Here is a 21,455-nt window from a genome sequence, read left to right on the forward strand (position 1 = left end):
AAAGAAAAAGTAAAATCACTCTCAAACAAAAATCCATACACAGACTCATAACAAATACGAGGATTTTTTATTGGAACACAATAATGAAAGTAAAAAGCAAAAGAAAAAGAGGGTATATTGTGGCTCTTGCAAAACCTGGCGGGGCTACAAAATATAAGTGTGAAAGGGCTTAAGTGCAACAGAAGTTAGAACACACAACATTTTTTTTTTTAATTCCTTTACAGCAAGATATTGTTGTTTATTTGCTGAAATTCTCTTAAATGTGTAAGTGCTGCACCAACACATGAAAGGAAGCTGTATCATACATCAGCTTTGTGTAATAATCAGATGTACCGTTTTATTGTAACAGGATCCCTTCTAAGAGCTTTAATACTTCACCATTGCATTTAACTTGGCAAGGAACCCCCTGTCTGCAAATGCAATTTACACCAATGACATGTTCATGTTCTTCCCTGGAACAAACTCATCTTAAGCCGAAGGTGAGGGTTTGTTTTGAAAAACTTCCATCCAATGAAGGTACCTGTAAGGCAGATGTCTGTACTTCCACACAAGAATGTCCACAGGCATCCTTCAAAAATACGATCTGGTGCTTTGAGTTATCACCTTTGGGTTGAGTTTGTTCTTTATAAGCAGTCCATAGAGTTATCTGGTAGTAGTCCCAGGGGTGGGGCTTTGCCTGGGAGACAGGATGGAGGAAGCATGGAGTTTGAACTGGGATCAACATTTTCAGAGTCTTCCATTCGCTCTGCACAGCCTTCCCAGTTTATATGAAATCTGGTGACACGTGGATTTGATGCCAGAATATTTCTTTGGAGCTGAAGAGAGAAAGTTAAAATAAAAGTTGAATACAGAGTAAATGGACAAGTAAAGCGATATATCAAGGACTATGTACACTGCTATTATTGTTATGCAATATATCCTGCTTACATACTTAGGCTCAAGGCAAGAGAGCATTTCTCTTGTAGATAAGACTAGTACAAAGGTTTGAATTGTACTGATAAAAAATGTATAATCACTTGTACATGTATATGATAATCTACATTAACTCAGTTTAGCAAATTTGATATTCACTCAGCAAAGTATACATTTCTTAAATCTATGAGGAAGTTTAATTCCTTAAGTTTCAGTTTTAGCCAGAGAATTGCAGTTATAAAACCAACATTAGAATAGAGTTTCAATCCAAGTTAATTTCCACTTTGTTAAGAATAATGTCCATTTACAGTATCAATCATCTGACCTGTGTATAGTCTGGCTTGATTGGCGGGTTCTCACGGAGCTCTGGGTCTGTGTATTCATTATTTACATAGTAACCAATGCGGATGAACTCCTGGTTACGGTATGTGCAGGTAATGAGCACTACAGTTACACCAACAGCATCACTTTCAGGGATCAGTCCAGTGTTTGGGGCATCAGCCTGTTAAAAGAAGCAACAACAGTAGCAGTCAGTAGGTTCATTTTAACATAAGTATATATTTCAGTGCTTTAGAGTGCCTTTAATGGTAATTTTGATTCATATTTATTATTTTTAGGTTAAATGAATGCTAACTACAAAAAACAATTTAGAGTGCTGAATAATAGTTTTACATCAATATCAGCTTATATATTTAACACGTGCATGCCATTAGTTTCTCTGAGACAGGAACAAGGCCATGACTCAGGTCACCTACAGTACGGGGTTACCAAATCATTTTAGCCTGCAACCCCCAAAATTAGCAGTGACAGAGATCAGCAACCCCTGCCATGGAGATATACTTAAATGCCATTTCAAGAATAAGTTTAAAAAAAGGTCTCGGATGACTAATTCAGCTGGTTAGTAGAAAATCAGACAATTTATGTGCACATGTTTCTGAGCTTTCTAAATCCATCTGTTTGGATTCTGGTTGCAACAAAAAAATATTGAAAATCAAGATCAAACTTTCTCTGTTTGGGTGTAATTATTAATCAAATCTAACTGCTTTTCTGGATTTGTGACAATAATTGATGAAATATGCAATGCAGTTAATAGTTTTTCGATCCCAGGAGCTATTTCATGACCTTTTCTTGTTAGTTATTGCAGTTTTTCTTCACAGAACTCACTTGAAACACAAACATGTGCCTCCCGGCTGGTACTGGACCGACCAAGACCGAGTCGAGAACTTGGTCATACTCTTCACTCTCTGCTGAGCCAACATAGATGATCTTCCATTCAAGGTCTGGACAAACAAAAGAAGGTGGTGTTTCTTGATCAAGGGAAAAACTGTCAACATGGTGTTATGACATTTGGCTACTGAATAATTCAAGGATTCAAAGTTGAATTGACTGTGCTTTATCGTAGCCATTCTCAGCTGTTCCTTTAGATATGGAGACACTGACGCCATTTTTTGAACGTTAAGTGCTTTAATAGTCCACTAGAGGCACTTTATGCATCACATTGATGTGTCTTTAATATTCTAACAAGTCTTTTTTTATTGTTGCAACTTGATTATAAACGATTAAAACCTGATACAAAATTAATGATTAAAGGGTTATTTTAGAGACTTAACCGGATATGGGAGATGTGTTTTCCATGCACTTAAACGCACCATCTAGAATTTGATCAGTCCGTGTGTTAGTAAATGGCTTGCCTTTTGAACAGTTTGAGTTATTTTTGCATCACAGGCTGACCGTTCTGTCCTGTATAAAATTACCATCAAATAAATTTAAGTTTTAATTGCTACGTCAGCCAATGTAACGCAGACAAACCAAGCGTTAGCAATTAGCACTCTCAACAGCAGGCATAAGGTTCATGACTTAGCTTCAGCTACACAGAATCAACAGCTTTTAAATGAAAATAGTTACCTTCAGGTAGGTCTTCCATGCACTCAAACGTTATTTCAAATTGAAATGGGTTTCCAAAGGGACTCGGGTTATCTAGGACAGCCACATTTAACACCTGTACCTTCGCCATTGTTTGTTAAGTGCTAAAAACGGCTAACCAAAAACAAACGCTCAAAACACTTTCCCGGGGACTGCTTCAAGGAAACCACAACACCACAAGCGCTTAGAAGTCAACTGTATTATTTTCCAATTGCTATTGTGTCAGTTATGCAACTAAAAGCATATTCCTGACTTAGATAATTGTGAATATTGAATCTTTAGATTAAATTGGAGATATATGAATCGCTCTCCCGCCGCTTTCGTCGTCCAACCCAAGCCTCACCGCGCCTACGGCAAGCCAGTTGTTTGAGAGCGTGCAGGGCTTAAAGGAAGTGCAGAGCGCCTCTGTCGCCTCCTAGTGGAAGAGTCCAGGGCTTACAAAAGCAACACAATTGACTTTCATCTAAGGAAAAGTCATTTGCAGACAGACTGACTAGACTCAGTCAAGTCAGAGATATTCTGCAATATTCAACGTATAACTGACACAAATAACAGCAAGCATATTCTCATATTTCCTCAAAAGAAAATAATGCTAGAGTACAACCATACCATGTGGCAACTTTTGTTCAGCTTGTTTGATTCTTAAAATTTAAAAGGCTGAAAGGACAGCCACGAGGAACCAGAGAAACAATCTCATTCTTTCTCTCTTCTTTTGTTAAATGTGTTCCCGATTGACAATCATTAGCTATAAAACAGGTTAGGCTGTTGATCTGTCATTCATTTTAAGTACACTACGCAAGCTTCGACTAAATTAAAGGATTTTTACAAAACTGCATTACATTGAATAGATATAGAAAATGAAAATGAAAAATACATTTTTTTCCTTTTATTTGGAGATAGGGGAAGTTGATTCCTGGATATTTCATTTTTAAAGAAGGCCTATGCATGAGGTTATAGATATAAGACTGCTCCTCCTCGGGATCAATTTTGTACTGCTTTAATAAAGGAGTACTTTTCCATTGCATCTTTTTTTTTTTTTTTTTATCAACGCTTCACTGCCCTCACACACCGTCCAAATGAAAACTATCGGAGCACCAGATTAGGCCCAAAGCAGCCTACATTTTCTTTGCCCGTCTGAGTCTGAGAAAGAGAGATTATGTGAGGATTAGAGTCCATTGGACCAGCTGGCCGCCGAATTCATCCTTCAAATATCTCAGGAATGTTGATATTCTTTCACATGTTGGGCAACCTGAAACCTGAGGGAGGCGCTATTTCATGCAGACTATCACATTCAGACAGGTTGCTAGGTAGGTGCTGTGTAGTGAGTGCAGTCAAACACTGTACTCAAGTGGGAGAAACCTGGTGAGATAACCACTTCAGAGAAGTTCCGTTTGAACAAGACCTAGCAGATAAATAGGAAAAAGTCGATCACAAGTTAGATTAAAAACATCTTTTAGGTTGCAGATCTACTTCAAGTACCGATTTTGAGTGGTAAGAGGAGAAATCAGACTGTTGTGCTCCAGTAAACCGCCTCCCTCTTCGACAAAGGACTATCTGTCTGCGCTGCAGCAGGTGGATAAGTGCGCCCAGGTAATGTAATACGAAACTGAACCACGTGACCAACGGCGATTTGAAGAGTAGACGAGAAAAAAACTGTTTTACATAAAACACCAACTGCTTGTCCGACAAGGATGACAATACTGTGTTCTCCTACCGAATAGCCTGCGGAGCACTTTTCTGTCTTTTAGTGTTGCACGTCTCTATGATCGGAGCTCACCATCATGTTGTCATTTCATTTTTAATAAGGTGAGGCGGAAGCACTGCGTGAGGAATCAATCTGCTCGATGTTTCCTGTTTTACTTCGATCACCTGGACACAGCCTCATCAAAGGTATGTATAAGAAATTAACGCATCAACGTTTTCATCTATCCTAATGATCTTTCAAAGTATACGGGCCGAAACGAGAATAGATAGAACTTTTGAAGCAGTCACTTTCAGATACCTGGGCTATGTGGGAGCAGGTTAATGGTGATTCAACAGCAGGCACAATGTGCCTTAGTTGCTTCATGGCAGAGGCTTTCTTACCCAGCCTCGTATCACAGAAGTCTGTAAGAGTGTCAGTGTCTTAACTCTTGAAATGTTGTCTCTTCAGCTGACCAAGGATGAAAATAAATCCACACACTGAATGTTGGATCTAATGAAATGGACCCAAGCTGATATCCCCAAAGTCTCAGTCTGCCCCTCACTTGGCCTTATTGGTCCCAGGACGAGATGGCAGCCAGTCCAGAGGCAATGGTCATACCTGGAGGAGTCGTGGTTGGGAGTGTTTTACTGCTGGTGCTGAGCAATAATCCTGTATGGGGTGAGTCAGTAACCATTGCTTTATCTTCCACACTCCCTCACAAGCAAAACATCTGACCACACCTACACACCTACACACACACACACACAAACACAATACAATGTAGCAGTGATCGACTGAAAAGAACCCCCAAAAAACTTGATGGATACTCCACAGTAAATTGTTTCAGCATGTTATTGGACGAATGAATTAATGTAAATAAAACACATATATGACAAAGCAACATTTTGTTGCCTGCGTAAGTCAACCATGATTACACATTTAAGATGACACACTTCCATAATACGCAGCTTTCTGTCTTGAGCATGACTGCCCTCCTGTTTAACCCATGCTTTTTGTTATCAAGTTGAACTTATGTCCTAGCTTACTGTTTACCCCTGTGAATGATTGACTCAGAGGACGCTGGTGAGGGCTTTGAGTTTCAGAATAGAGTTAATCTTTCAAAGTAAAATCTGAATAATTAACACTGCTTTATTCAAAGAAATTAAATTTAATATAAAAAAACTGTTATTATTATTATATTCGATTTTTTCATGCTGCAACTTCAAAGCATCACTGTTTGACTCTGCTCCTGTACACTGCATTCCTGAGCTTCTCCTCTTTCACCCTCCTGGTCAAGTAGTTACTTTGTAGTTTCGAGATGTCGCTGAGTAATCACATGATCGACCATGGATAAAATGTGTTGAGAGTAGGAGGATATCTGGAACACTGTATTTTACTTTTTTCCTTTGTGCATTACATTCAAAGCAATCTCTGCTCTGCTCTTGGGTCCTTCCTTTTTCCCCTCAGTCACTGGCAGAGGATTGCAGCCACATCTGTATTGATAAAGAGTATAAAGAGTAGAACTGAACTAAGCTGTCACACATAAGATATATGACTCCTTGTTTTGACAACAGCCTGAAGTTTGGATAAGGATATAGCTACTGCTATCAAAGCTTTGTGATAAACACATAGCTAAGGTTAGCTTAGCACAAAGATTACTTGTAAAGATGGTACTTTGCTCCCTCTGAAGGTGTGAAAAATCAGTTTAGCTGCACCAAAAAAACCCTCTTTTTTGCCATTATTTAACTGAAAAATAGCAACAACAAAAAAAAAAACAGACTGGTGGATACTTTGGAGAAATGAAAACAAAAATAAATTCTGAATGTAAAAAATTACATTTCACAAAATGCAACTAAATAGAACTTATTTTGTAGTTTATATGTGTGAATAGGAGGAAAAATAAGACACATTTGTGGTAGGAATTAGAACAGACAAAGAACTTGAACCATAAAAAAATAACGTAAAACATAAAATAACCCTCCAGAAATCGTCATTTACATACTTGATCTGTATTGTGGTCAAAAATGTAAATTAGCCCAATAATCTGACATTTTAAAGGGGATACATCTTTCACCACTTCTTGGCCAAAATGGTGAAATCCTTTTTTGATGGTTGCCTTGAAAACTGTCCAACAAACTAGATTAACTCCCAAAATGTCAACCAATACCTCCAAACTTAACGAGATTACCCTAAGAACGAGGTCATAGCTAAAAAAAACTGGTCACATGGACTCATATCCAATAAGTTTAAACATTTTTGTAAAGTATTACAGTTTAGTTTAATAAGAAGGAAAGACTAGGAGAAAGCACTAAACTAAGAAAAGGTCAAAGCTCCCCTCCAGAACATGCTCACATGCTCTGTCTATGTGTGGAAGAGGGCGTTCAGAAAACCTTTTCCATGCTGTTCTTTTGTGAGTAGCCTGCTTCTTTTGGAAGACTTGGTCAAAATTAATTAGTGTGCATGCTGAGCACTAACAGGAGGTTATGTTGGCGTGTAAACATTGCCTCTAACAGCCACAGACACTGGATTTTTATTTGATTGTCCACAAATGCAAGAGTAGAACATTTTTTCTTAATTGTAAAACTTTGTGTTCATCACCTCTTCTTCCTTTTTTTCAAACAGGAAATAAAACCAGTCCTGAGGTTAGAACAAATTCCAACAGCACTGCCGTAAGTGAAAAACTTGTTAGAGTGTCATATATCTGATATTATCCACTTTCAGCAGATTAGTCAGTATCTTTTGTTCCTTTTTTGCAGGGACCCAACATCGCAGCTATTGTCGCCCCCACAGTCACCCTGGGTGTTCTGGCCATAGTCCTGGCTGTTCTTGCCTGGCTTTTCTGTGTGGTGAAGAAGAAGAGACAGTCTGAAGGAACTTATAGACCAAGTGCTGAGGAACAGTCTGGTTCTTGCACTATGGTGACACCAGATGCATTAAAGTTACCAAAGGAGGAGAGACTCATATGAGATTTTGTGCACTGTGTTTGAACTTACTTGCACCGCAGCGTGACTGTGGGACGAGGCTCTGTTTCTGAGCTGATACAGGAAGAAAAATCTCCAGGTCTTGTGAGACGAAAGGTTTCCTCTGTGTGTGCACAGAGATCTGATGCTTTTATGGTACCAGGAATGTTTCAACAAGCATGAAACGGATCCTGAATGGGACTGGATCTTATTGATTTCAAGAAAAATGAACATTTCAATGAGGTTTTGAACATTTCTTCGGTATAAATGAAATAAGACTTGCAGTATTTATCACTACAGATCAATTGTTAATGTTGACTTGATAAACAATCAACCATGTACCTGTACTTGATTGGACTGATTCAGGAGCGAATCACTTCCACCTAAACACTGATTTTTTACCTCAGACTCTTGTTTTTGTTTTTTTTTGAGAGTTCTGATAACACAATTGGATTTCAAATAGATTCTTTTTTTATAATCAAAAGCTGACTTATTATTTTAGAGAAAATACTGTGGTTAAGAATGGAGTTTCAGTTGTTTACACTCCAGATTCCAATCTATTTCAAAGTTTGACAAGCAGTACAAAATGAACATTGATGAAGTGGATACTGTTTTCAATGTGAATTACTTATTTATGCTTTTATTGAATAAATACCAAAAACATGTGAAGTTTTTGAATATGTTCACCAGGCAAAAGGTTCTGGCATAAATGTGATGGAGAGTATAAAGGCTATCTCCAGCAGTGGTCGTGTAACTAATAATGCCACTGAAACACTGAAGCCTTTGTGTGTAAATGTCTCTGGAGCTAAAGACATTCAAGGTATTCTGACATTTTGAACATTCATAAATCAAAATAGCTTTTATTGTAAATTATTCAGAAATTAATCAAAGCTGATTGAGGCTTTTTGATATAGTAAATGCTGACTTAAACAGCACTTCAGTGTTCAAAGGAATAAAGACTGGGATAATAATTGCAGGTATGGTTTCTCTGCTCAAGCTCTTCTTGCAGCAAGAGGTGGACTATAAATACATTTTTTGTCTCCGTAAGTCTTGGCTTGCACAGAAGACACTGGCTTGGAATAAAGCAGCCCTGGCATGCAGTATAGGTTGCCTGCAAGTCAGTTTGTATGATTTATGTGGGTAAATACATTCTTTTCAGTGAGACATCCCACTGATAAGAGAAGTTTATCTGCGCCTGAGCTGAGCACAGAACAGAGCAGGACGGGCTTGTATCAACAGACCCAGAAATGTATTTTCACGGGAGTAACGTTTGAGAAACTGCTGAAAAAGTCTTCCTTTCTTAATCATGGGAGCCGGATTAGTTGAACAAAGATTAATTGTCCATTGTTACACTTGCATTACAGTGGGTCACATGACTGGGGGGCTTTCCACTGCTGGAAACCATTTTGAGATTTTAGAGTCTTTATGGTGATTAATACACCAATGTAGGAGTCGATGTGAACTCTGGTGTGATATGGGTGGTCATTGACTTTACCACTCTATTTTTCTGGTCTTGTTGTCTCCTTTATTCTTTGTATACTGTGTCAACTTGTCCAACCAACTATGATGTAGTTAGATTTAAGTAGTTTGACAGTCACAAACAAAATCATGTCGTGTAACCCTCCAATGGAGATGCACATTCACTGCTAGCAGCGCATTGTTTGTCAGAGACGCAAGGTGCAGTAATACCATTCAATCATATATAACTGAAAACTGTAGTCAGAGTCTTTTTGATCAGATTTTATTCAACCTTCAATTTCAAAGCTTCACAGTTAAAATCATTCGCCTTTGAATTACTTCATAGCAATCATAGGACAGATGTAAAGGATGAGAGAATTCAGTCACAACATAGAAACCAAACTTCACTAGTATCAGTTAACACCAGTCTAACACTATAGTAACAGTGACCTATCTGGTTCAGTTTTCTGGAGTGTGGCAGGCTTTTTGATTCATGATGAAAGGTGATCAGGACAGATTATGGGAATTGATGAAATGAGTGGTGTTTTTGGAAGTGGATGGACTGAGGTTTAGGCGACCTCCTCCTCTCCCTCCTCCTCAAACTCTCCTTCCTCAGCGGTCGCATCTTGGTACTGCTGGTACTCAGACACCAGGTCGTTCATGTTGCTTTCAGCCTCAGTGAACTCCATCTCATCCATGCCCTCGCCGGTGTACCAGTGCAGGAAGGCCTTACGGCGGAACATAGCGGTAAACTGCTCAGAGATACGCTTGAATAGCTCCTGGATGGCGGTGCTGTTGCCAATAAAAGTGGCAGCCATTTTGAGGCCACGAGGTGGGATGTCACAGACGGCGGTCTTCACATTGTTGGGGATCCATTCGACGAAGTAGCTGCTGTTCTTGTTCTGCACATTCAGCATCTGCTCATCCACCTCCTTCATGGACATGCGGCCCCTGAACACTGCAGCTACAGTGAGGTAGCGGCCATGACGTGGGTCACAGGCAGCCATCATGTTTTTGGCGTCGAACATCTGCTGGGTGAGCTCGGGCACAGAGAGGGAGCGATACTGCTGGCTGCCCCTGCTGGTGAGGGGGGCGAACCCTGGCATGAAGAAGTGCAGACGGGGGAATGGCACCATGTTGACGGCTAGTTTACGGAGATCAGCGTTCAGCTGGCCAGGGAAACGCAGGCAGGTGGTCACCCCACTCATGGTGGCGGACACCAAGTGGTTGAGATCTCCATAGGTTGGGGTGGTGAGTTTGAGAGTGCGGAAGCAGATGTCATAGAGAGCTTCGTTGTCAATACAGTAGGTCTCATCTGTGTTTTCCACAAGCTGGTGGACAGAGAGAGTGGCGTTGTAGGGCTCAACCACAGTATCGGACACCTTGGGAGAGGGTACCACACTAAAGGTGTTCATGATGCGGTCAGGGTACTCCTCACGGATCTTGCTGATGAGCAGGGTACCCATGCCGGAGCCGGTTCCACCACCGAGAGAGTGGGTGAGCTGGAAGCCCTGGAGACAATCACAGCTCTCAGCCTCTTTCCTCACCACATCCAGGACGGAGTCTACCAGCTCGGCTCCCTCAGTGTAGTGACCTTTGGCCCAGTTGTTTCCAGCTCCACTCTGACCTGTAACCAAGGTTGTCACATTTCACTAGTGTAGGGAATCAGATCTAATGTTGATCTTCTTATAATAAAACCAAGCTTACCGAAGACAAAGTTGTCGGGTCTGAAGATCTGCCCAAAGGGACCAGACCTGACTGAGTCCATCGTTCCTGGCTCCAGATCCACCAAGATGGCACGGGGCACATATTTTCCACCTGAAAGCAAATGAAATGAACCACCAAATTATTTTTACAAACCACTCCACACACGAATCATCAATTCTGCACAGCAGCAATACTCACCTGAGGCCTCATTGTAATAGACGCTGATCCTGTCTAGCTGCAGATCACTGTCTCCATGGTAGGTCCCGGTAGGATCAATGCCGTGTTCGTCACTGATCACCTCCCAGAACTAAGGGGGAAAAAATACAGGGTGGAAGAGGAGGAAGAAACAGATGTCATTTATGTTGTTCTTTCTTTGAATTGTTTTGAATAATTTCACATTCATAACAACGCTGAGTTAAGTTGAAATGCATGAATGGAAGAGCAATGGCTGAAAGACAGTTTAATTCTCTAATGAGTGTAAAAGGGTGTACTCTATTAGTCTGAAATGCAGACAGTCTCAGGAGGAATCAAGCTGATTGCAATAATCTGATAAGTAACATTATCTCTATCCTACAAGCACACACTATACAGAGGACGGAAATAGAACAAATCACTACAGGTTGATTACGCTGTTGTTTATACAGCCGAATGAATTATTAAAATGCTTGAATTATTATTATTTTTTAAATGTTACAGCCTTGTAAAGAATCATAGGTACCAAAAATTAGGTCATATAAGTGGAGGGGGAGGGGAGGCTGTTCTGAAATGGCACAACATTATTTCTTCCCATAATCGTCTATATAATCTCTTGCAGCACTCTATGAAATATCAGAGAAACAAAAAGCTTATCAAAAGCTTAAGCTCATTAAGTTTTGGACTCATTGCATTAATCAAAGGCTGCAGGAGTCTTGTGCCCAAAACGAGCCCTGCTGAGAATATCAATGAGCGGATCCTCCATGTTAAAAGAAGCCAATTTTATTCATTCACAACGATGCTTCAATCAGTGCAGAGTACTGCGTTTGGTGCTTTTTTTTTAGGGAGCTCTAGGAAGATGGATTAGACTTTTCCTCTCTGTGGCATAAACCCGCTGCACGAATCACGACCGTGCCCAGAATGAGAAAATAATAAAAATAAAAATAGAAATAAATACCTTGGCTCCGATCTGGTTTCCGCACTGACCGGCTTGCAAATGCACAATTTCGCGCATTTTTGACGAGTGGAGATGATGATCGAGCAGGAGACGGGAATCACAAGCGACTGACACTCACAGGGTGGTGGTTCCTGGCGTGGAATGATCGAGATTTATCGCACCGCCTCTTAGAGCGTCTACTGGACTGAACCGGTGGTGCAACTTGACGTCATTTCCATGGCAACCAAAGAGCGGAGGAGAGAGGGAGGGACCCGGAGCCGTGGAGATGTTGGATAGGGGGAGAGGAGCAGCTGCATCACTTGCTGAGAAGATTCTCGTCGCACACTCGGACTGGATGCTTCTACACCCACCCCCAAACCTACACCCACAATCAATAAACACACTTGAACACGGAGGAGTAAGTGTTTGAAGTCTAGGTATGTAGGTATCAAGGTCATCGTTTTGCAGTTGTAAAACTGTTGCATATTGTAGTGCACTCTGAGCTCACTGTTTTCAGATAGAAAGGGCTACATCTCTTGGTCATGAGTCCTGAGAACACCTGATACTTGATATTTTAAGTATCCACTTGATATCATCCCAGGCCTTATGAAGAAGGCTTTAATGTATTACTCATTATTTAGAGGACAAAAAGTTCAAGGCACATAGCTGATGTGAAAAAGAGAGCAGAGACTTGATCTATCTCTTGTCACTGTTCAAGAGTTCTTCCTTACTTTTATTTCTTAATGACAGACAATAAACAATCAAAAAATCAAGTATAGCCTTCAAGCCCTTTGAGGAGTTTGTAGACAGTTTTGGAGCAGCCCAAAGTTAACTGGGGAAGAAAGAAATAAGACTATCTAGGTTTGACAATTCCTTCAATGTAAAGTTTGATACCTGTCGCCTCAAATCCACTGCAGATGTTTTAAGATATTTCTAACACATAATGAAGAAAAGACCAAAAATAAGATACATGGAATACCTTAACAGTTTAAGCTTAAAGAAATAAGATGAGAAACTTATCTCTATCTAGTCAATTACATTTGCCGAAGTTTCAGAGTTTTCAAATTAACAAAAGAGTGATGTGAGAAATTACAATTCTGTCTAATGTCTTCTCTCAAAAGCTGCCAGAAAATACCTGCAACCTGTGCTTCAAATGAAAATAATTGTGGGCAAAGTTCTTGTTGTTCCTGGTGGATAAAAAAACCCCCTCCTAGTTCTGAGCACAGATCAAATGAACCAGAACAGTTGTCGGTTTTATGTTGAGATAAAAATATATCAATTTCCAAGTTGTAATGATGTTAATCTTATATTTACTTCAGAAAAACAGCAGAAAAATCTGTCTGGGTATCAAAAAAGTGATACAATTTTGCACTCAGAAAATAACCCACTCTCACGCAGGTATTGTAGGATTAGGTGAGGCTGGGTTGCAGATACTCCAGTTAAAAAAAAAAAATCTGTGTGGACAGCACTTGATATGAAAACTATATTTGTCATTGGTCTTTTATCCTGTATCTCTCTTGTTCATGTTGCATGTACCAAGAAGTATTCATTTGACCCTTTGACCTATGTCAATATGAAGTATAATAAGTTAATTTAATTAAAGTTCAGTACCAGTGATGGTGAACCACACCTCTGTACAGCAGGAACCCTCCATGGCCTGAAATTCTAACACTTGACAGCATAATGTTGAGTTTCTCAATCAAAAACCAAGACACCTTCAAGGTTGAATCCTCCAAACCAGAACAAACAAAAAATAAATAAATACAACCACACATTCTAATGTGTAAAAACTAGAAGATCAAAATAAGGTATATCAGGATGTTTTTGGCAATAATACTACAGGGCTGCACGGTGGCGCAACAGTTGGCGCTTCAGCCTCATGGCAAGAGGGTCACCAGTTCGATTCCCACCTCAGCCGGTGGGCCTTTCTGTGTGGAGTTAGCATGTTCCCCCGTGCAAGTGTGGGTTCTCTCCGGGTACTCCAGCTTCCTTCCACAGTCCATAAACATGCTCACCAGGTTAATTGAGTGCTCTAAATTGTCCCTAGGTGTGAGTGTGTGTGTGAATGGTTGTCTGTCCCAGTGTGTCAGCCCTGAGATTGGCTGGCGACCAGTACAGGGTGTACCCCGCCTCTTGCCCAATGACAGCTGGGATAGGCTCCAGCCACCCTGAACAGGATAAGCAGTTCAGAAAATGAATGAATAATATCAAAATAGTGATTTTTTTTTTTCAAATTCAAATCCTTCGTTTCAGTTTTTTTTTGTAAACTGGATTGGAAAAAAGTTTTCGCTTTTCTCCAGCAGAGGGTGAAATGGTTCTCTCTGACTCAAATGATGTGTATTATTTTTTGTGAAAATGTGTCTTCTGATATAGCCTGTAGACATTATTATCATCATTTAACTTCTTCTCATGGCCTGGTGTTGAAAAAGCAAACTGAAAATCCAAAAAAAAATTAAATATCAAGGATTGCAATTTTGAATTTGAATCAGCACCCCAAAACTTGTAATGGAATTGAATCACTAGAATAGCATATTGTCCCAGCCCTTGAAAAAACAAAAGACAGTATAAGGTAAGGACATAGGGTCAGTGATGTCACCCATTCGTTTTAGATGCAGTTTTGAAGCACATTTTTTATTAGGTACCATATGTTTGCTGAGTGTAATTCTAGTTTTTAAGACAAAGAGGTGGGCCTTTAGCCTTTTTGCAGAAAACCATGGGGTGCCTCTGTCAGTCTTTTCGAATCATAGTGTATGCATGTTTATTTTCCTGTAAAAATCTGTTTGTTTGTTTTTTGCTAGGTGTGTTCGTAGTTTCTGCTGTTGCCAGCTTTTCACACTTTTTCTAGTAGTTTCCAAATTTAGATCCCGAGGTTGCACTAGAGCAGGTGTGCACTGTGCAACATCTATTATTAGCTGCCACATTTTTTAACTTCAGCTGTTGTCTTTAAGTGAACAGAAGATACATGTGAGAAAGTTCTTGCCAGCAATGTCGCATGCTTTTGAGTGAATCATCAATACAAAGCCCGGTTGTCCTCTAAATCACATGCAGAAAAATGAGAGTTAGCGCACAAAAGGAACAGTGTGTGGAATCAAAACTGGTTTCACAAAATAATCTGTCACATCTTTGTACAGAAAAACATGTTTTTCTGTACTTGAGCATCTTGTGGATTGGTTTGTAAACCAAGCTCAAGGAATAGTCCCAGTTGTTTTGCTGCTTTGGTCAACAAACTAACTAATGTTTGAAGTTTTGCTTTAATGAACCATTGTCTTCTTATGTAAATTAATAAGATGTTTGGTTGTATTTGACTGTGGGTGGCTGTCAGCTTTGAAACATTCATTCATACGCTGAGTGATGACATTCCAAACATGCAGCAAGCATCAGTTTTTTTTTAACTACCCACCAACTGGCCAATGGGGCTCTATTTCCTGCTTCCCAGCGCTTCTATATACAGTGTTGTCTCACCCAGCTGCAGCTACTCCCACAGAAGTCATGCAGGAAAACCAAGAAGAGCATTTGCTACTTCACATCAAGAACAATAGAAAGCAGTCATTATGATCTGTGCCTTTCAGGAGACAGGTTCAACCGGGCTCTCTGAATGAAGTTGAATGAAGACTCTTAGGAGACTTGAACCTGAGGATTTTCTCTGTTTTTATCTGTGGATTTTGCTTTATTGCGTCCATCAAGAATGTCCCTCCCAGAGGAGGATCTCACATGCCCCATATGCTGTGACATTTTCACAGACCCTGTTTTGCTGGCGTGTAGCCACAGCTTCTGCAGGAGCTGTCTGAAGCGCTGTTGGGACACCGGCTTACGTGAGTGTCCAGTGTGCAGAAAGAGGGCATCCAAGTCCAGCGCCCCTTCAAACTTGGCTCTGAAGAACGTTTGTGAAGCTCTTCTTGAAGTCAGGAGACAGAACTCTATAGTTGAGGAAGACAAGACGAGCTGTAGTCTGCATGGGGAGAAGTTGAAACTGTTTTGTCTGGTTGACAAGCAGCCCATCTGTGTGGTGTGTCAGTCTTCTAAACTTCACAAAACTCATGACTGCTCGCCGATTGAAGAGGCAGCAGTGGACTGCAAGGTAAGGGAAAAATAACAATAAGTTTCTGACCTATATTGCAACATCAACTTGACAAACTGACTCTGCTGTTTTTGTCAACCTTAAGTATTTCAGGTGACACCTAAAGGTAGAATGTTGCCACACAAGTCTGCCCTGATTGTTACCTTTAAGCCAGCTGAGCTACAAAAATTCAGGGAGCTGCCAACACTCTCAATTATCGAGCTATCCAATGTCTGACTGATCTTTTCTTTGTTTTTTAGGAAGAATTGTCTCTCTTCCTCAAGAACCTGCAAGATAAACTGGACAGCCTTAAAAGAATACATGCAACCTCTACAGACACATTTAAGTACATCAAGGTAACCTGTGATCACACTTTCATGTCAGTTTCTCAGTGCAAAAGCATAAACATAGCCTGTGTCTCACCTATACCAGGAATACATGTTTTCAATTCAAGTTTTACTTCTTGGACAGGAAAAAAAAGGCTTATTAATACTGTTGAAGCAGATGCAAAAAGCAAAAGGAGAAGGAGAGGCAGATTGAGACAAGTGCAGGAGTGAGTGTGAAGAAAACTGTGGGGTTGGGGATTATAAATCTAACCCTAGAGAAAATGATATACTACCTCATGTAAATGAAACAGGGTAGAACATTTCTTGATTTACTATCCAACACAAATGCTACATGACACAAACAATCTGGTTAAATTAACACAAAAATGTTTGATTTCTCAGACTCAGTCGCTGGAAACTCAAAGAAGGATAAAGTCCCAGTTCCAGCAGCTCCACCAAGTCCTCCATGCAGAGGAGTCAGCCAGGATAGCTGCTGTCAAAAAAGAGGAAGAGGAGAAGATTGCAGGGATGAGAAATAGAATAAAAGAACTGTCTGGAGAAGTCCTAAACCTCACAGAGATCATCTCAATCATACAGGAGCAGCTGAAAGAAGAGGAGATGGAGCTGTTAAAGGTTTGCAACAGTCCAGTAAAGATCAAATCTTTAATCATTAACCTGATTCTAACCCAAAACATTCCAATTTGACGCTGAATGTGTTTTCTTTCCCCAGAATTTCAGAGACACAGAAGAAAGGTAGGCTAGAAAAGCTATTTGTGTATGCTCTCTGTCTCTTTGATGTGTGTTGTCTCAGTGTAAAGTTTCTGTGTTTTCACAGAGGGAAAAGTGTAACGCTTGGTTCAGACAGCATGTCCGGAATACTGATTGACATGAGCAAGCATCTCAGCAACCTCAAATACACAGTCTGGGAGAAAATGCTGGACCAAATAGATCACAGTGAGTAAAAATTCTTCTTAGAGGTGGAGGCTAAAAGAGCACAATTGTTCGACATGGGATATGCTGAATAAATCAGTCTTAAACTATGGCTAATTTCCTGTCTTTTAGCTCCAGTGACTTTGGACCCAAACACAGCCCACCCCTGCCTCATCCTGTCAGACGACCTCACATCCTTCCACTACTCAAAGCAGGCCACTTGTTGCCCTGACAACCCAGAGCGCTTCCACATCAGTGCTGAGGTGGTAGGCATGGCTGCCCTGGGTTCAGGAAGCCACCACTGGGTCGTGGAAACAGGAAGTAATCAGGACTGGCTGCTGGGCGTGGCCTCTTTGTCTGTACCCAGAAACACTGAGGTCTCTGCTCGGCCTGAGAATGGCTTCTGGACTCTGTGTTTCCGGGATGGGGAGCTCAGGGCGATGACCTCGCCACCAACTACGCTGACCGTGACAGAACCCCCCAAACAAGTCAAAGTGCAGCTGGATTACAACAAAGGGACTGTCTCTTTTTCTGACGCTGCTGATGACACACTGATATATGCATTTACAACAACATTCACAGAATCTTTACTTCCATATTTTTACACACAGTGCAGCCATCCGTTGAGAATAATGCCTGAAAAGGTTCTTATCACAATGCTGCGCCATTAAGCAGATTAATGGTTCATTAGGTATTGAGAAAGCAGGATTTTTAACTGTATTATTCAATTTCCACACACACAAAAGAGAGGAAGAGGAGTGTTACATGTTGTAGACGTTCTAAAAAAAAGACTGATGTTTCTAGCATGTCTCAAGCCACCTTCAGAGGCCAGTTAGCTTTCCTTATTGCACAAGGATAAAAACCAGCAACCCTGGTTTTTGCCAAAAGGAAACAAACTCTGCCGTCTAGTCTTTCTAAAGTTCACGTGTACAATGTTTGTTATTTATGTGCACAAACAGAAGTGTCACACCTACAGAAAGCCTGAATTTGTGATAACCTTCACCTGGCTGAGGTGAAACATGCTAGACAGTCTTAGCATTGAACTTCCCATTACAAATGAGTGCAATACATGTTTGGAAGCACACAAGAGCACATTATATTATGGATGTATTATTTAGACTTGTCTTGACCTCTTAACTGTACTAAAAATCAAAAAATACATTTCCCAGCATGCACAGCTGTTCCTTTTACATCATCAATCTGATAATAATCATCAACATGGCAATTTTTTTAATATTAAGAAGGTATCCTAGCATACAATATGCATTTATATCTCCCTAAAGCACTGTAGGATATGGAATACACTTTTAAATTAAGTTTTTCAATAAATATCAACAAGTTTTAGCTGGTTAACAACAGGGTTTTTTAATCTTTTAAATTTTCATCATCTTTAATTATTTAATCATATTGTTATTTGGGAATGATACTGCTGTGCAGGTATTCTTTGATTCCTTTTTTTTGTAATAATAAACATATTATTTTTGGCCGGGTGAGGAGAGAAGCACCATGCACTTTATGCACACAAACATACAGTGGTGACCAAAATCTTCAGAACACCTGACTTATTTGAGAAGTTGTCAGGTTGGCTTAATTAAATACCCTTAAAAGGAATAAAAGTCTATCTACAGATCAAAAAAGTCATTATTTTATGCTGTATAGAATAGAACCATAAAAGGAGATTAATATCAGTTTCTTTATGAAAAAGAACAATGACTGACCAGGCACCTTGCACTCAAACCTTCAACCGCATCCAGCAAATTTGGGCAAGTTCAAAAACAAGGTGGACAGATCGATTGTACGTTCAAAGGAAAGCTTTTGGTTTGAGTTGCAGAAGGAATAAGATAAAATTGATGTTGAAATTCCCAGTAATTTAAATGACACTATGCCAGAGACGTGTGCTGCTGTAACTGTTACAAAAGACAAACACATTTAAACCAACAGGACTCTCTTCATCTGACATTTGTTGTTTTCAGAGCAACCTTATTTTTCATGATTAGGCTTTAGAGGCGAAAAACAATTTCAGGTATGTCAGCTGTTCTAATAATTTAGGCCACCACTGTAGGTATCTATCATTATGTTCATTTGGATAAGTTAAGAAAATCAACTGTTCATTGATTGTACAATGCCGTTTATTCATCTCTTTGTACACAAGGTGGCGCCAAAGTCGTACAAATATTATGAAGGATTTCAATGCAATCAGGACTGTTTGGAGGACATAAACCTCATGCTGTTAAAATGAATGAATGTTGATCATTACCATTAAAGTTGGTTTTGAATTTGTTGACTCATTCTTGGTGCAAACTTACATACATTTAGAAACAGGAAAAATACAAATAAGTAACCGCAGTAAAGTCATAGTAGTCTTTCACAGTATTACCTTGTTTTACTTACAGCTCATTTCAGAAATACACTTTGGAGACATGGTACAATTTGTTAGTAATGGTTTTCCAAAGCTAAGCATTTTGTTTTTGAGCTGGTGGGGTTTTGTTATCCGCAGAGACGCAGGCACACCACTTCTTCACGCAAGTTTCTGGAAGAAAAGGCACCTTCTCCAGACGTGATAAATAAACAAGTGGCTGGATGGTGCTACTGATGTTCAGGAAAGCAAAGCCAACAGGCTGCACGTAGCAGCGAAACACATCAGGGGCGTAGTAGTCCTCAAAGGGGAACAGAGCAACAGGAGGAAGGTAGTTAAAAATGATGATACACAGGATGGAGAGCACCATCTTGAAGGCTTTCTTCTTCATGGGATGCATCTCATCTTTCCCTGCACCACGCGACTTCTTCAAGGCCCACAGGATGCATGCGTTACATACAACCATCCAGGTAAATGCAGCCAGGATCTCACCGGTGAACACCTTCTCAAAATCAGGGAGGCCTCCTACAACTTTTGCTGCTGAGTAGGCAAAAGTGAGGCAGAGCACCAGCACTGAGAGGCTCAACCGGTACTTGATGTGTTTCAGCTGGCCAAACAGGATGGGAAAGAGCACAGCTATAAAGCGATCTAAGCAGATACAGGAGAGAAACAACGGCCCGCTGGTGTCTTTCACACCGTAAGAGAACTTAAGGGCGGACCACACCTCTTTGCTCTGCCAGTGGTACAGGTTTAAGAAGCTAACAGGGGTCATGGCACCAAAATAGGCGTCCATAAAGGCAAGACAACCAATGAAGATGTCAGAAGTCGAGGGCTCTTTCCGGTTGTGGATGAGGATTGCTATGACAAGTATGTTTGCAGGGATTCCAATAACTACATTGATGCATTGGAGGGTCAGGTCAAAGAGGATGCCTTCAACCTGATAATCGCAGCCATCGAACACACTGAAGGGTTTCACTGTGGCATTCACATCAGAGGTTATATTGGTGGGGAGTGGAGTTGGGAGAACAGTAGAGTTGAGTGGTGAGGATGCATTTCTGTCCATGATTCTGCAAAAACCAGGGGAGAAGAAAAAAGAGTGATCAGTTTGTCAGTTATGATTATTAAAACCCTTAAATTCCCAGTCTTCTTCAGTATGACGTGTTTTTAAAACCAGAACAAGTGGCACTTGTCAAAATGTTTATCAGGAATCCTTCTTCTGGGAAGTTTATTCTCAGCACAGAACCTGGAGAGCAAAAACATGTAGCAAACACCATCAGGGCTATTCCTCAGGCTGTTTTCCTGTTACGGAGCCTTCCTCAGGGAGCGTAACTCCCTGAGTGCAGGGACATCTCACTCACCTGAGGGACTCTCACTCAAAGCTCCACCTTTTCACTACTGAATAAAAGAGCAGCTCTTCTCACATCAAAATCACAAGTTTTATACACAAAGTGATGTTTTTAACTCTTTTGTACAAGTCTGACCAAAGGGAAGAATAACCTGAATAATGAATTCAAAAGAATTGGTTTCAATGATTCATGACTGGAATTAGCAATGAGGGAAACTAAAATACATTTTCTTGGCTTTGACCCCCATGTCAGGCCTGATGTTTTGTCTCCAACCAGATGTGGATTATTATTATTTTTTTCGTAGTTCAAACTAAGGTTTTGTTCTTGCATCAAGGACTATTTCCAGCAGCTGTGAGTCAATCTGACTCACACAGCCTTGTTAAAATATTGAGTATTTCCACACACAGCACACCTGAGCTCCCCCCTCCCTCCTCGCACTGACTGCACTATTGGAGCCAGAGGCTGTGATCGTTCCTTGTACAGCCATCAAGAGACCTATTCTGGTCTAATGGTGGACCTTTCTCCTCTTTTCTCCCTCAGAGGATGGTGTTTCTCACCTCCCTCTTCTTCGGGCTCTGCCTGCGGCCACACACACTCCTCAGGGATTAATCGCAGGGGCGGAGGAGTGAAGCTCTTTGCTAAGATGCTTGTCTCTGGAGGTGGCAGA

The 21,455-nt window shown here is 40.5% G+C and overlaps 5 protein-coding genes across 5 annotated transcripts; 2 read left to right on the forward strand and 3 right to left on the reverse strand.

Moving 5' to 3' along the window:
* Window positions 1-62: 62 nt before the first annotated feature.
* On the reverse strand, window positions 63-3,197 carry asf1ba (anti-silencing function 1Ba histone chaperone). Its single transcript, XM_074696555.1, has 4 exons — window positions 2,818-3,197; window positions 2,077-2,192; window positions 1,238-1,414; window positions 63-815 (listed from the first exon to the last, which is right to left on the reverse strand). Exons 1-4 carry the CDS (start codon window positions 2,924-2,926, stop codon window positions 624-626), a joined length of 594 nt encoding a protein of 197 aa, XP_074552656.1. The 5' UTR covers window positions 2,927-3,197; the 3' UTR covers window positions 63-623.
* Window positions 3,198-4,991: 1,794 nt separating this feature from the next.
* On the forward strand, window positions 4,992-8,166 carry crb3a (crumbs homolog 3a). The gene is made up of 3 exons (XM_074696556.1): window positions 4,992-5,197; window positions 7,142-7,188; window positions 7,276-8,166. Exons 1-3 carry the CDS (start codon window positions 5,107-5,109, stop codon window positions 7,483-7,485), a joined length of 348 nt encoding a protein of 115 aa, XP_074552657.1. The 5' UTR covers window positions 4,992-5,106; the 3' UTR covers window positions 7,486-8,166.
* A 1,038-nt stretch (window positions 8,167-9,204) lies between these two features.
* tubb4bl (tubulin, beta 4B class IVb-like) lies at window positions 9,205-11,953 on the reverse strand. The gene is made up of 4 exons (XM_074696543.1): window positions 11,795-11,953; window positions 10,843-10,951; window positions 10,645-10,755; window positions 9,205-10,564 (listed from the first exon to the last, which is right to left on the reverse strand). The coding sequence occupies exons 1-4, from the start codon at window positions 11,849-11,851 to the stop codon at window positions 9,507-9,509; spliced, it is 1,335 nt and encodes a 444-aa protein (XP_074552644.1). The 5' UTR covers window positions 11,852-11,953; the 3' UTR covers window positions 9,205-9,506.
* Window positions 11,954-15,458: 3,505 nt separating this feature from the next.
* Window positions 15,459-17,951, forward strand: LOC141809489 (nuclear factor 7, brain). The gene is made up of 6 exons (XM_074696542.1): window positions 15,459-15,851; window positions 16,091-16,186; window positions 16,559-16,789; window positions 16,887-16,909; window positions 16,992-17,110; window positions 17,219-17,951. The coding sequence occupies exons 1-6, from the start codon at window positions 15,459-15,461 to the stop codon at window positions 17,755-17,757; spliced, it is 1,401 nt and encodes a 466-aa protein (XP_074552643.1). The 3' UTR covers window positions 17,758-17,951.
* A 1,588-nt stretch (window positions 17,952-19,539) lies between these two features.
* LOC141809383 (G-protein coupled receptor 183) lies at window positions 19,540-20,505 on the reverse strand. Its single transcript, XM_074696373.1, has one exon. It carries the CDS (start codon window positions 20,503-20,505, stop codon window positions 19,540-19,542), a length of 966 nt encoding a protein of 321 aa, XP_074552474.1.
* Between the last annotated feature and the right edge of the window lie 950 nt (window positions 20,506-21,455).

This window comes from Halichoeres trimaculatus, unplaced genomic scaffold (assembly GCF_033239565.1).
Source record: "Halichoeres trimaculatus isolate MK-OKI-2021-1 unplaced genomic scaffold, fHalTri1.1 fHalTri1_scaffold_20, whole genome shotgun sequence".
Classification (NCBI taxonomy): Eukaryota; Metazoa; Chordata; class Actinopteri; order Labriformes; family Labridae; genus Halichoeres; species Halichoeres trimaculatus.

Bases quoted from the DNA above. Each gene is read 5' to 3' on its own strand.
- asf1ba (XM_074696555.1), bottom strand. From the start codon at position 2,926: ATGGCGAAGGTACAGGTGTTAAATGTGGCTGTCCTAGATAACCCGAGT. The intron at 2,193-2,817 runs GTAACTATTTTC...TTGTTTGTCCAG, and splicing joins CATGGAAGACCTACCTGAAG to ACCTTGAATGGAAGATCATC. The intron at 1,415-2,076 runs GTGAGTTCTGTG...TTCTTTTAACAG, and splicing joins GGCACATGTTTGTGTTTCAA to GCTGATGCCCCAAACACTGG.
- crb3a (XM_074696556.1), top strand. From the start codon at position 5,107: ATGGCAGCCAGTCCAGAGGCAATGGTCATACCTGGAGGAGTCGTGGTT. The intron at 5,198-7,141 runs GTGAGTCAGTAA...TTTTTCAAACAG, and splicing joins GAGCAATAATCCTGTATGGG to GAAATAAAACCAGTCCTGAG. The intron at 7,189-7,275 runs GTAAGTGAAAAA...CCTTTTTTGCAG, and splicing joins CAAATTCCAACAGCACTGCC to GGACCCAACATCGCAGCTAT.
- tubb4bl (XM_074696543.1), bottom strand. From the start codon at position 11,851: ATGCGCGAAATTGTGCATTTGCAAGCCGGTCAGTGCGGAAACCAGATC. The intron at 10,756-10,842 runs GTGAGTATTGCT...ATTTGCTTTCAG, and splicing joins CTATTACAATGAGGCCTCAG to GTGGAAAATATGTGCCCCGT. The intron at 10,565-10,644 runs GTAAGCTTGGTT...CCTTGGTTACAG, and splicing joins ACCCGACAACTTTGTCTTCG to GTCAGAGTGGAGCTGGAAAC.
- LOC141809489 (XM_074696542.1), top strand. From the start codon at position 15,459: ATGTCCCTCCCAGAGGAGGATCTCACATGCCCCATATGCTGTGACATT. The intron at 16,790-16,886 runs GTTTGCAACAGT...TTCTTTCCCCAG, and splicing joins AGGAGATGGAGCTGTTAAAG to AATTTCAGAGACACAGAAGA. The intron at 17,111-17,218 runs GTGAGTAAAAAT...CCTGTCTTTTAG, and splicing joins GCTGGACCAAATAGATCACA to CTCCAGTGACTTTGGACCCA.
- LOC141809383 (XM_074696373.1), bottom strand. From the start codon at position 20,505: ATGGACAGAAATGCATCCTCACCACTCAACTCTACTGTTCTCCCAACT.